Here is a 13,887-nt window from a genome sequence, read left to right on the forward strand (position 1 = left end):
TTTTTAAATTTGTAAGTCATGTTAATAAATTTCTCTCCATAAAGGTTGTGCCGATGCTTACTCCCATGATTAGAAAAAAAGGAATTAATTCATTTGGTAACTAGAGATATTAAACGTGCTTTATTAATATATTGGCCATTGTATTTCTTTCTCTGCAAATTCTACATTCCCTTCTTTTGTCTAGCTATCTATTGGAGACTTATTTGAGGTTTATGCTTTCTTTCTTCTTTCCTTCCTCCTTCCTTCCTTTCTTCTTTCTTTTCTTACTAAAAATTCATAATTTCAGATTTTTCATGGAATGAGTCTTGAATATTAAGTTTATTGCTTGCTAAAGCACAACCTAGAAGCAGGTTTCTACTCTCTCTTACAGTCATATTATAGAAGGATTACACCAAAGTTCACTTGTAGAATTCTCTTTGATGACAAATATATTAATATTTCCTTTCCCAGGCAGACCCCAAATGTGGCAGCTTTTAGCAGCAGCATACTGGATGCTTCTTCTTGGACCTATATATGGTTATCACAAGAGAAGAAGTGTCACAAATCCTGAAGCTAATATGAATATTGTAAGTCCTTCATTAAGAAAAAACATTAAGGGGCTCCTGGGTGGCTCAGTCATTAAGTGTCTGCCTTCAGCTCAGGTCTTGATCCCAGGGTCCTGGGATCAAGCCCCACATCGGGCTCACTGCTCAGCGGGAAGCCTGCTTCTCCCTCTCTCACTCCCCCTGCTTGTGTTCCCGCTGACGCTGTCTCTCTCTGTCAAATAAAAAAATAAAATCTTAAAAAAAAAGAAACATTAATATAAGAAATTATTAATTTATCATCTTTTTTAAAAATTTTATTATGTTATGTTAGTCACCATACAATACATCATTAGTTTTTGATGTGGTGATCCATTGTTTTTGTGTAACACCCAGTGCTCCATGCAGTATGTGTCCTCCTTAATACCCATCACGGGGCTAACCAATCCCCCCTCCCCCTTCCCCTCTAAAACTCTGTTTGTTTCTCAGAGTCCATAGTCTCTCATGGTTTTAGATCTAATTGGTCTGCTTGTCTACAACCAGTTCTACATTGACTAAATCTGTGTTCACTCCCCTATTCCCTGGCATGGCTAACCAGGAGCTGGAAGTTGCTAATCTAAACTTGGAAAGACTTGAGCCAAGGTGGGGCAGTAATATTCCCTTTCCTGGTGATTTGAGCTACCATCTGATGGTGGTTTCCTGAAGAAAAGTTTCATGAGTTCGTACTGATGACCTCTACAGAGTATCCTTGCATTCTCCATAAGGCTTTTTATAGAACAGTTTCTTTAATTTGTGAGCTGTATCAGTGTTTTTCTTAGTTTAATAAGCCAGACATGGTTTCTGTTGTTTGCAACTGAAAGTATCTCAACATGCAGAAATTTGTATCAGAAGTAGAAAGGAATAGAGTGGAATGGAATAGAGCTAGTCAAAAAGAAAGAGAGAAAGAGAGAGAGAAAGAAAGAAAGAAAGAAGAGAGAAAGAAAGAAAGAAAAGGACAGGCAAATGACCAATTTCCACCATAGGCTTCATTCCAATGGGATACTCCATACTCTTGCATAAATGGTGCACCACTGATGTCCTCACCCAGGTCAAGGCTGTGCTAGAACTTTAAGAAGAATGTAACTGTCACAGTTTCTAATGCGTGTCTCCTGTTGTTCCTGTCTCCACAGTAAGCAGCAGGTACCCCTAACCTCCTACACTGCTGAACTCACAGTCCGTGACTATATGTCTCCATATCGAAATTTCCCTCTTTCTCTCATATTCACACACATTCTCTTCCTTTCTGGTCTGGGTGCTTTTTGGTTCTTAATTATTTTATAAAGATGATAAGAATAATAAACATTTACAGAGCACTTATTTTGTGCCAAGCATTGATCTAGTTATTTTATGTATAGTCCTCAGAACAAATCTGTGAAGAGATACTAATATAATTTTTATTTTACAGTTGAGGGACAAAACGGTTAAATAACTTGCCCAAAGTTGTACAGCTAAGAAGAGAAAGAGCTAGATTTTGATGCCATACAATTTGTCTCTAGAATCTAGGCTCATAACCACCACTTTAAATAACCCCATCATATATGCACACCTCTCGAGCACCTTGCATGGGCACATGCATAATCCTGTGGTAAAGGCATGCACTTTGGAGCTAAACTTCCTTAGGCTTTAATTTTGTCTTTCTCTCTTCCTAGTGTACAATCTCAGATAGATTATTCATCTCTCTGGAACTCGGTTTTCTCAGCCATGAATGGGTATGATCCCATCTCAAAGGCTTGTTGTAAGGATTAATAAAGCAGAACATATACACCATGCTCTATGCAGATGACCAGTAAACAGTACTTGCTCTCTTGCCTGTATATCTGTGCAAGAGGTATTTTTCATTTGGGTTCAGACTCTCTTCTTTACATCTTCTTTACCCTCTGCCCAAGAAACTGACCTGTAAGAACTAGGTCAACAAGGTCCCTTGCCTTTAGCTTTCAGTTCAGTTCAGCCCATTGAAATCTTGAGCAGGAGATCAGAAGGAGGGACAAGGGTAAGTCAGATGATTCATTATCCTGGTTCCCTCCACGTGGTCACCTTAGATGGGCTGTCTGCTTCCTCTCCATGTGGTCCTTTCTTCCTATCTCATTCTGGGCCTGGGGACCACTCTCTCCCACCTCCCTTCAGGGTTGGCTGGCAATAGCTCACTTGTTACTAGCCACAGGGCCCTACACAATCCTTCATGGCTTCCCTCATTAGCTAACCATACACATTTGTTTTCAAACATTTTGTGAGTGAACCCGGGTGCATTAGTAATTCTCATTGTAACTCTCAATCCAGGCCGGGCAGATGGGGATATAAGGTCAACCTCCCTCGTCTTCCAATGCCTCTGCATGCAACCTTCTTCTAAAACCCTCCTCAAGGGATCCTAAGTTTCCTGCTGCATCCTGTCCCAGTACTTAGTTCAACAGTAGCTTGTGTAACTCAAAGGACTATGTTGCAGTGTAGGTATAAAAATCGAGAGCTGACATCATGGACGTGTCTGTTTTCCTCTCCTCCTTCCAGAGCCAGATTATTTCCTACTGGGGTTACCCTTGTGAAGAGTATGACGTCGTGACCAAAGATGGTTATGTCCTCGGAATTTACCGGATTCCTTCTGGAAGAGGATGTCCCAGAGCAAGTAGGATTTATGTTGTTATGGAAGGAAGACTGCCTCCAGCAGAGATTCCTAGGTGTGCTCTGAGCATTCCTAGAGGAGCTGGGCAGCTTTTGGTCTGAAATAGGAAACTCATCACCTCCACCAGTCCGGCTCCATTTCGCTTGTAGAATCTTCTGGGGTTTTTCAAGCATTTAGATACACAGTTGGCTCAAACAACATGGGAGTTAGGGACACCACTACCCCCCACCACAAGCAGCTGAAAACTCACATATAACTTTTGACTCCCCTAAAACATAACTACTAATAGCCTACTGTTGACTGGAAGCCTTGTCAATAACATAAACAGCCAATTGACACATATTTTGTATTATGTTATATGCATCATATACTGTATTCTTACAGGGAAGTAGGGTAGAGAAAAGAAAATGTTAAGAAAATCATAAGGAATAGAAAGTACATTTATATGACTGTACTGTATTTATCAAAGAACTCCACAGATAAGTGGACCCATGTTGTTCAAAGGTCAACCGTACACTCCTTATTTAGTCTTTTCTTCCTCCATGACTTTGTCCTTCCAAAAATAACATGAAATAAAACTTAGTCTTGTTCTGGAGATACTCCCTTCAGGCTTAACAACCAGACCCCTAGAAGTCATCTTGACGCTTTCTTGTCCATCACTTCCTATATGCAGCCAGTCACCAAGGTCTATCAATTTTGCCTCCAAATTTCTCTCTCATCTGAAAACTTCTCTCTGCTTCAATATTCCTCAAGTCTAGGTTTGGACATGATCATCACCTTTTGCTTCAGCTATTCCGACAGCTTTCCAACTTACTTCATTTGTAATTAATTCTCTTCTTAAGTCATTGGGACTTCATGTTTTAAGTAAATCTGACCCGATTTTAAAAAAGATTTTATTTTATTTGTTTATTTGAAAGGCAGAGAGAGAGAGAGATCACTAGCAGGGAGGAAGGGTAGAGGGAGAAGCAGACTCCTCGCTGAGCAGGGAGCCCAACACGGGGCTCGATCCCAGGACCCAGAGATCATGACCCGAGCTGAAGGCAGATGCTTAACCAACTGAGCCACCCAGGCGCCCTAAATTGGACCCAATTATTGCTATACTTAAACTGAATTAATGAGCCATTCCTAGCTCCCTACAATACAGATTGATCTCTGTAGAGTAAGGGGGAATCCACCTGGCAAGAACTGTTTGCTTTCTTCTCTCAAATCTTAGCTCCTTTGATACTTTGGAGTCTTGTATAACGAAACTTGCCAGTCTCAGAATGGTTAATCATATAAAGAGAAAAATCTAGATTCTAGATAACCCCATTACAATAGTCATGAGAACTTTGTCTGCCCAAACTTTTATTTCAGTTCTGCCAGCTAGCTGCCAAAATGTGTGAGCTGGACAGCTGACTCTACAATGAGAAGCTGCTGGGGGCTCAGATCCAAGGGGGCCTATGCTCTTAGGCAATAATTTAGCAGAATTAGTAACACCTCTTCTTTCCGTTTCCTCCAAAGATAGACTGAATGAACATAGACTTTAGTTTCTCGCGTCTGGGTGACCAAAGGCTCTCTGGGACCCCAGTGTAACCACCCGATCTCTGGGAGCTGGTCTAGCCCCAGAGGGAGCTGAGGGGGTCCCGGGTACCAGCACAGTAACAAACCTTTTGTAAAAGACAGGAACATTGTTGCTGCTTTTCTCTCTTGTCTGTGTCTCAATGCCACTTCCCTGCCTTCTTCTTCGTCAAGTTGTCCCAATTCCACATTGTGAACAGGAATTTTCTATCAGATTAACAATTTTACGTTGCATAACATTTCACTGAACATCTTGCATTTTGCTGTTTTGCTTTCTGACAATGTGAATGAAACTATGTGGCGTGTGTAAAATCGAGCCTAATGCCTGGCACTCAGTCAGTATTCACAAATGGCATTTTTAATGTTTCTATTACTATTTCGAGAAAAATTTAGTTTGGTAATCAGATGCTTCGTGAGACATCAAATGTTATTGATATGAATAATAATAATAGAGAAATGATTCATTATGCTGGACTGTCTTGTATGTATTTTTTAAAGATTTATTTATTTATTTTAGAGAGAGAGCAAGAGAGAGTAAGATGGGGGGCAGAGGAAGACAGAGAATCCTGAAGCAGACTCCCCGCTGATCGCGGAGCCCAACACAGGGCTTGATCCCAGGACCTTGAGATCATGACCTGAGCCAAAGGCAGCCGCTTAACCGACTGAGCCACCCAGGCGCCCCTATGTATTTTAATTCTAATTTAATTCTTATGACTACACTATGAGATAGCATTTGTTAATTACTGCCCATTATACAGTTAAGTTAATTGAGGCACAAGGGGTTAATGTGTAGCAGAATAGACTTTGAGCAAGAACAACCTGACTCCAGTACCTACAGAACAATGTAAAACATTATATATAATCCAAATTTTACAGAGACAAAAACAAGACAGGAGAAGACAAATAACTTGCCCAAGTAAGCAGTTCATAAAGGACTCGAACCCAGATTTGCCTGGCACCAAATGTCATCCCTTCCCCTCTGTTCTACTAGAGGAAGTCAGGAAAGAGAATTCTTCTCCAGACACTGAGGGCGTTCAGACATGAGATTCTTGTTGCCCATGTGTTTTCAGCTCCGAGGCCTGTTGTGTATTTGCAACATGGCTTAATTGCATCCGCCACTAACTGGATCTGCAACCTCCCGAACAACAGCTTGGCTTTCCTTCTGGCAGATACCGGTTATGACGTTTGGATGGGCAACAGCCGGGGCAACACCTGGTCCAGAAAACACTTGAAATTCTCACCTAAATCTCGAGAATACTGGGCCTTCAGGTAAGGAGCTACATACTAATAAATAAAGTATGTACCTGTTCATGGACATGGATACCCTTGGATTTCCCTCTTTCTGTGCACACACAACACAGTGGAATCCACGAGAAGGAAACAAACATTTCTTCCTCTACCCGGGCTTTCTTCACAGGCCCTGAAGAAATGCCCTTATTCATTGCATTGCTGTTTGTTTAAAAAACCCCGCTCACTGGTGTGTGTGTGTGTGTGTGTGTGTGCGCACGCGCAAAGTATATATGCAAAAAAATAAATAAATAAAAATGCAAAGATCATCTTTAGAAAGGTTAATTCCAGGACTATCACTTTGCCACTGTGGACCCCAAAGGAAGTTTACCTGGGGTGCTTGCTAAAGAGGAAAATCGAAACTGATCGAGAAATGGGACCGGAAACAAGGCTCTGGGTGAAAATTTTGAGAACCAGACATTCATGATAAGCCAAGAGTGAGCCCCGGGTGAGTTTGCACAGCTGACCCCTCCAATGTTTATTCACTGAGGAGTGAATGAACCATCCATCGGCTGGCGGGGCTGAGACCTGGCCCCAGAGTCAGGTCCTGGGAAAATAAAGAGAAAGCCTGACACAGAATGAGCCAAGAGCAGAGTCACCAGCAGCAGCACCCTGGGGCATGGTCTGCTCTAGAAGCCATGCCGTCTTCGTCCCAGGGGGACCCCCCCCCACCCTGGTACAGACTCTAAGAAGCATGCCCTGCAGGTCACTAAAGCTGTTTGTTCCTTTCTTCATTGCCGCCTTATTCTTCGAAGCCATTTGATATTTCCTCATTCCACACCCCAATGCCCCCGTGTCATGGCATGATTACAGGTAACGTGATGATTCCCTAGGTGAGTGTTTTCCCAACTACACATAGGAAAAGAAGCACCTGAGGTGACTGATAAATACGCAGATCACCCGGCCTCTTCCCCAGAAGTTCTGATTCAGTCTGTCTGGGCTGACCCCTACAAATCTGTTTGCTTTAGTCTGCTTTTAAAATAAACATTCCAGGTACTGTTCTTTTCAAGGGAGTTTGGTAAATCCGCTGTAGAATTAAGTGAACTATGACTAGCCTTACAGGAAAATCGTCTCTGGGACTTTGCAAAGCAGATTTTTCTGATTCTGGTCTCTTAACCATGTCACTCTTGCCATCAAGGGGACATCTTCAAAACTTGCAGAGATGCCTAATGTTCTACATTGACTCTAGTCTTAAATTGACAAAAGCTATGTATCTATGTCTGCAATAAATGTGTCTAAACATTGTAGGACTGACATTGAGTTGGGTTTTTTCCCCCCAATTTTTTTGTTCTTTCTCTTTGGCAGCGTGGATGAGATGGCTAACTATGACCTTCCGGCCACAATCAATTTTATCGTAAAGAAAACTGGACAAGAGCGACTCTACTATGTGGGCCACTCCCAAGGCACCACCATTGGTGTGTTTGGGGCAGGTGGGATCTGAGAGTGTCAGAGAACCTTCCATATTCATGAAAGGGGTCAGGACTTCTTCCCCCTGTGCAGTCTCTAGCTTGAGGACTTGACCTGGGAAACCATTTCCTCTGACTGGTTTCTGAAGAGTAAACAAAACGAGGAGGACACCAGGGATTTGTGCCGCTCCAGGACTGAATTTGGAGATTGATAGATAAGCCTGAGGGAGAGGGACTTACTCCTGTGTGTACACCACACACAGTTACCAGACACTGGTTTAGACCCTGGGAAGGCCGAGATAAGAATGATATGGGTCTTTCCCTTAAAGAGCTTTCAGTCGAATGAGGACACCAAAAAGAAAGCAGAGAATTACAAACTGTGGACATCATATGCCACAATTACTGTTTCTTTTAGTTCCTGGAGGCACTGGGATAGGCTAGAGTAGATGGTGCCGTGTTGACAATGCCCTGAGGCACTTCACCCCCTTCCCTGCTCCCCATGTAGCTAGACAGCTCAACAATATCAACAGCATCTCCACCAGGCTGTTTTCTACATCTGAATTCTAATCAGGTTTCTGGTGTAAAGTAGGTCTTTAGATGCTATGCATCTCACATACCATCTCTCATTGCAATCTACAAACATTTGAGACCATTATCATCCATGTTTTACAAATGACTGAATTTGGAAATCCTTTCCAATGGTGAGAATGCCAAAGAATACCTTCAGATATATATATATATATATATGTAATTTAACCTTCAAAAGAATCACCCTGTGAGGATTCTATTTTCCACATTGACAGCTTGAGAAAACCAAGACTTCCCACAGCTAGTGAATGAGAAACCAAAATTATAGCCCAGTGTTGTATGATACTAGAGAGTATGGTCAAGGTAGAATGGCCCTTGGAGTTTACCTGGACATGCCCCACAATGGATGTTTGAACCCTTTCTGCAGTACTATGAAGAGACATAAATTCTCCAGGGAAAAAAAAGTCACTGCATTTTGAATTAGCCAATTGCTTCCTTGAGAGGTTTAGGAAATTCTTCCCTACCAGTGGTACTTATTCTGAGCTGTTTTTGTAGTTGCTGTTGTTGTTTTTAATATGCCTACTTTTGCTACCATTTATTATGAATGAAGAATTGTTTTAAATCTATAAACTAGTGTTCTTCCCTTTCAGCCTTCATAGCATTCTCTACAAATCCAGAGCTGGCTAAAAGGATTAAGATATTTTTTGCATTGGCTCCAGTCATCACGGTGAAATACACCCAAAGTCCTATGAAAAAATTCACAATTCTTTCCAGAGAAGTAGTCAAGGTATGTGACTCCTCCAAGTTTAAATCTGTAGTAACTAAAACTAGCTCTATTTTCACTGATTTCAAGAGAAGAGAACCTTAGACAAAATGGCATTTTACAAGCTTCTGAGACTATAACAGATGTAAGATGTCCATGTAGATCTACTGATAATGTAATTTTACCAACAGGGTTTAGGGAGCTCACTCCAATACCATTCTACCCTATTGTCTAAATGTCTATCAGGGGCTTCTATCCCATGTCATTCCTCACTCACAGATAAAGCAAATGTTGAGGTGATTAATTGATTTGTTTAATCTAGTAGGTTAAATTTCTCTCTAGTGACCCTTGCTTTTTCAGGAGCAATATGGAGGAGGAGTTAAGATCACAGCATGGCGCCAGATGGCATGGGGTTGGATCCCAGCTAGCTGGGTAAATTTATCAAGACCTTAAATCTTTTGTGAATCATTTTCTTCACCCATAAAGAGGGAATGTTAATAGTTCCTACTCCTAGGACTGCTGTGAGGATTGAGTTCAGACTTGTGAATCCCTTAGAACCAGGTCTTGCACATTATAAGCCTTCAATTAATGTCACCTACTCATTGCTGTCATGATTTGCTTAGAACATACTTTCCCCATCACTAAAAGTCCAACCTTTTTTTTTTAAGATTTATTTATTTTAGAGAGAGAGAAAGAGAGTGAACATGAGCAGGAGGGGCAGAGGGAGAGAGAATCTGAAGCAGACTCCCCACTGAACTCGGAACCTGATGTGGGGGCTCAATCTCACAACCCTGAGACCACCTGAGCAGAAAGCAAGAGTCAGATCCTTAACCAAATGCACCACCCAGGCACCCCACTAGAAGTCCAACCTTACTCAACGGCCCACACTTCTTAGACTCTCAGTCTGTCAACTTCTCGAAATCTGGGCAATATCCTAAACTCCAGATTCTCTCTGTGTGCTAACAGCTAACTAATCTGATCAGTTACTCAGTTGAAGTGAATTGGTCCATGAACTTTAGTGTGTTTTCCTCTTATGGATTGATATGGGCTTCTCCTATTGCAGACTAAAAGTGATCATTGCATTCAGTGATTTTGATTAAAGCAGATGAAAGGAAGACCATTTTTACAGAAGCCAGGGATTCTGGCTTGTGAGAAATAAGTATATTAGCCCATGGTGATTCAATTCCATACCTATACAACCCAGAAAGACACAAATAAATAAAAAGATACCGTGTCCACAGATTGGAAAGACTAATATCACTAATGTGTCCGTACAACCCAGAGTGAACTGCAGATTCGGTGCTATCCCTATCAAAATTCCAATGGCAATTTTCACAGAAATAGAAAAAACTATCCTAAAATTTGTGCAGAAACAGAAAGACCCCAAATAGCCCAACCAATCTTGTGAAAGCAGGGCAAAAGTGGAGGCATCACACTTCCCAATTTCAAAGTCTATTACAAAGCTATAGTAATCAAAACAGTATCGTACTAGCATAAAAACAGGTGCATAGACCAGTGGGATAAAATAGGGAGCAAGAAATAAGCCCACACTATGGTCAACTAATCTTTGACAAGGGTGCTATAAACACATAATGGCGAAAAGACAATCTCTTCAATACATGGTGTTAGGATAACTGGACAGCCACATGCAGAAGAATTAGGAACACCTGGTGGCTCAGTCAGTTGGGTGTCTGCCTTCGACTCAGGTCATGATCCCAGGGTCCTGGGATCGAACCCCACATCAGGATCCCTGCTCAGTGGGGAGCCTGCTTCTCCCTCTGCCTGCCGCTCTGCCTGTTTGTGCTCTCTCTCTCTCTCTCTGTCAAATAAATAAACAAAATCTTAAAAAAAAAAAAAAAGAATTAAACTAAACCCCTATGTTACACCACTCACAAAAATTAACTCAAAGTGGATTAAAGACTTACACAGAAGATCTGAAACCATAAAACTGCTAGAAGAAAACATAGGGAAAAGGCTCCTTGACATTGGTCTTGCCACTGATTTTTCTGGATAAAACACCAAAAATACAGTCAATAAAAGCAAAAATCAGCAAATGGGACTAACTAAAAAGCTTCAGCACAGGAAAGGTAGCAATCAATATATTGAAAATGCAGCCTACAGAATGGGAGAAAATATTTGCCAACCAAGTATCTGATAAGGGGTTAATAAACAAAATATACAAAACGCTCATATAATTCAATAGCCAAAAAGCAAGTAATCCAATTAAAAATGGGCAAAGGATAAGAACGCACATTTTTCCAAAGAAGACATGAAAATGGCCAATAGATACATGGAAAGATGCTCAACATCACTCATCATCAGGGAAATGCAAACCAAAACCACAGTGGGGTATTGCCTCACATTCATTAGATGGCTATTATCAAAAAGACAAGAAATGAATGTTGGCGAGGATGTTGAGAAAAGTGAACCCTTATACACTATTGGTGGAAATGTAAAAAAACAGTATAGACAAATTAAAATGGGAAAATTTTAAAGAACATAAAAAAGTCAAAAGAAAATAAGGAAATGCAGTCATTTGCAACCTAGATGAAACTAGGGGGCATAATGCTAAATGAAATAAGCCAGACAGGAAAGACAGATACTGTACTGAGTCACTTATAGGGAGCATCTAATATTAAAAAACCAATTTCATAGAAAAGGGGAATAGAATGGTGGTTAGTAGGGGCTGGAGGAGGAGGAAATGGGGAGATGTAGGTCAAAGTATACAAACTTCCACTTATAATGTCTTTTAATGTCATTATTTAATGTCATTTATAATGTCATTAAATGTCATTTAATGTCTTATGGTATCAATTATTCCTCAATAAAGTTGAAAATGAATGAATGAGTAAAAAAAATGGGTAAGATCTGTCAAGTTGTTTTGGAGATTCATTGAGATGATATATGTTTAAGCATTATACCTGGCCTATAGCAGGTGTTCAGTTAAGTATTGTCTAGTATTATTAATTGGGTTTATTTTTTTTTAAAGATTTTATTTATTTATTCATGAGAGACAGAGAGAGAGAGGCAGAGGGAGAAGCAGGCTCCCAAGGAGCAGAGAGCCCGATGCGGGACTCGATCCCAGGACCCTGGGATCATGACCTGAGCCGAAGGCAGACGCTTAACCATCTGAGCCACCCAGGCGCCCCTAATCGGGTTTATTTTAGATTCAACCTCAGCACTTGGTGCTTCAGATCTCCTGTTTACCAATTGCTTATCCTCTCCACCTCTCCCATCCCTTGTTTTGCCCCTGGGCATTTATGTGTTCTTACCCTTCTATCTTTTTTCTGACCTACAGCTTGCTTTGACCCTTTGCTCTTTATGTGTTTTCTATAATAGTAAGGGTTGTTAGTATTGTCTTCATTTCTTTCTTTCTTTCTTTCTTTCTTTCTTTCTTTTGGGGTGTGGGGAGGAGCAGAAGGAGAGAGAGAATCCCAAGCAGGGTCCATGCTCAGCGCAGAGCCAGAGGTGGGCCTTGATCTCACGACGCAGGAATCATGACCTGAGCCAAAATCAAGAGTTGGACACTTAACCGCCTGAGCCACCTGGCGCCCTGTCTTCATATCTTAAAAGAAGAACCTGAGGCTCAAAGAGGCTAAGCACCTGTCCCGAATGACCCAGCGAATGGGTGGTGGAACCAGAATTTGAACCCAGATCTGAGCAGGCCATCTATGGTCAATGTTCTTTCTTCTATGTAATTATTTACCCTCCTTTCCAATGCCAAACTGAAAAAGTCAGCTCTGGATCCTTATGCAGCTATGTACACAGAGCCCAGCTCAGCAGTCCACTGAGAGCTGCATCCAGCCCATGTTCTCCTTGGCAAACCATGAGACCTGGCACGGGGCCACGTACCCAGAAGAAGGGATATCTTCTTAAATTAGAGCTAATGCAAGACTGCTATACTGTTATGTGACAAGCACACCCCCTCCAGAACCAACTTGGAATTACAGTCTATGAGTCACGTTGACCACACTGTAGGAATGGGTGTTCTATGGCTGGCTGGCCTGCACTACTATCCTCTCTTTTTAGGTTAGGGTGAAGGAGCAATTATCTGTGCCTGGGTAAATATAATGGTAGTTTTGTTGCATTGCTTATGTGTGGGGGTAGAGGTAATGTGAAGTCAGAGACCGCCATGCTACTTCACCCTGTATTTGGAAACACCGGCAGTCAGAATAAAGAACAAGGGCCCTTTATGGCAGATATAACCTCTTTCTTCACATCATATTTTGATGGCTGGTCACATCTATGAACTGGCACTTCCTTTTCACATGGATTTTCTGCCAAGTGTGGATGATGAAGATATTGGTAATGAGAAACAAAAATGTTTGCTGATTAAAACCAGACCCTGCTTTCTACTCTGATTACTTATTCATGTGCTAATCTATTTAGATTATTACACTTGAGAACATAGAAGAGATGCAAACATTCTTTTATTTTATTTAAAGATTTTATTTATTTGTTTGACAGAGAGAGATAGAGAGAGTGGGAACACAAGCAGGGGGAGTGGGAGAGGGAGAAGCAGGCTTCCCGCTGAGCAAGGAGCCCGGTACGGGACTTGATCCCAGGACCCTGGGATCATGACCTGAGCCGAAGGCAGACGCTTAACGACTGAGCCACCCAGGCTCCCTGCAAACATTCTATTAAAAGGTAAGTTCAAGGGGCACCTGGGTGGCTCAGTCGTTAAGTGTCTGCCTTCGGCTCAGGTCATGATCCCAGGGTCCTGGGATCGAGTCCCCACATTGGGCTCCCTGCCCTGCGGGAAGCCTGCTTCTCCCTCTCCCACTCCCCCTGCTTGTGTTCCTGTTCTCGCTGTCTCTCTCTCTGTCAAATAAATAAATAAAATCTTTAAAAAAAAAAAAAAGGTAAGTTCAAGGGCGCCTGGCTAGCTCAGTCAGAAGAGCATGTGACTCTTGATCTCTGAGTTGTGAGTTTGAGCCCCATGTTGGGTGTAGAGGTTACTTAAAAATAAAATTTTTAGGGCTCCTGGGTGGCTCAGTCGATTAAGTGTCCAACCCTTGATTTTAGCTCAGGTCATGATCTCAGGGTTGTGAGATGAAGCCCCACATGGGGCTCCACACTGGGCATGGAGTTTGCTAAAGATTCTCTCTCTCTCTCTCTCTTTCTCCTTCTCCCTTTCCCCGCTACCACTCACACACATGTTCTCTCTCCCTC

The 13,887-nt window shown here is 41.8% G+C and overlaps 1 protein-coding gene across 4 annotated transcripts in view; it reads left to right on the forward strand.

Annotated features, from left to right (window-relative positions):
• LIPK (lipase family member K) overlaps window positions 1–13,887 on the forward strand; it is a 42,695-nt gene that overhangs the window by 18,340 nt on the left and 10,468 nt on the right. For 2 of the 4 annotated variants that reach the window (XM_021696169.2, XM_021696171.2), the window contains exons 2-6: window positions 451–566; window positions 3,063–3,177; window positions 5,802–6,000; window positions 7,324–7,433; window positions 8,603–8,739. In XM_021696169.2, coding sequence (XP_021551844.1) covers window positions 462–566; window positions 3,063–3,177; window positions 5,802–6,000; window positions 7,324–7,433; window positions 8,603–8,739 — 666 coding nt within the window. In that variant the 5' untranslated portion in view covers window positions 451–461. Of the gene's footprint in view, window positions 1–450; window positions 567–3,062; window positions 3,178–5,801; window positions 6,001–7,323; window positions 7,434–8,602; window positions 8,740–13,887 lie in introns of those variants that run through there. The other 2 variants (XM_021696170.2, XM_021696172.2) reach the window with 2 other exon arrangements.

The sequence above is a fragment of the Neomonachus schauinslandi genome, chromosome 6 (genome assembly GCF_002201575.2).
Source record: "Neomonachus schauinslandi chromosome 6, ASM220157v2, whole genome shotgun sequence".
Taxonomy (NCBI): domain Eukaryota; kingdom Metazoa; phylum Chordata; class Mammalia; order Carnivora; family Phocidae; genus Neomonachus; species Neomonachus schauinslandi.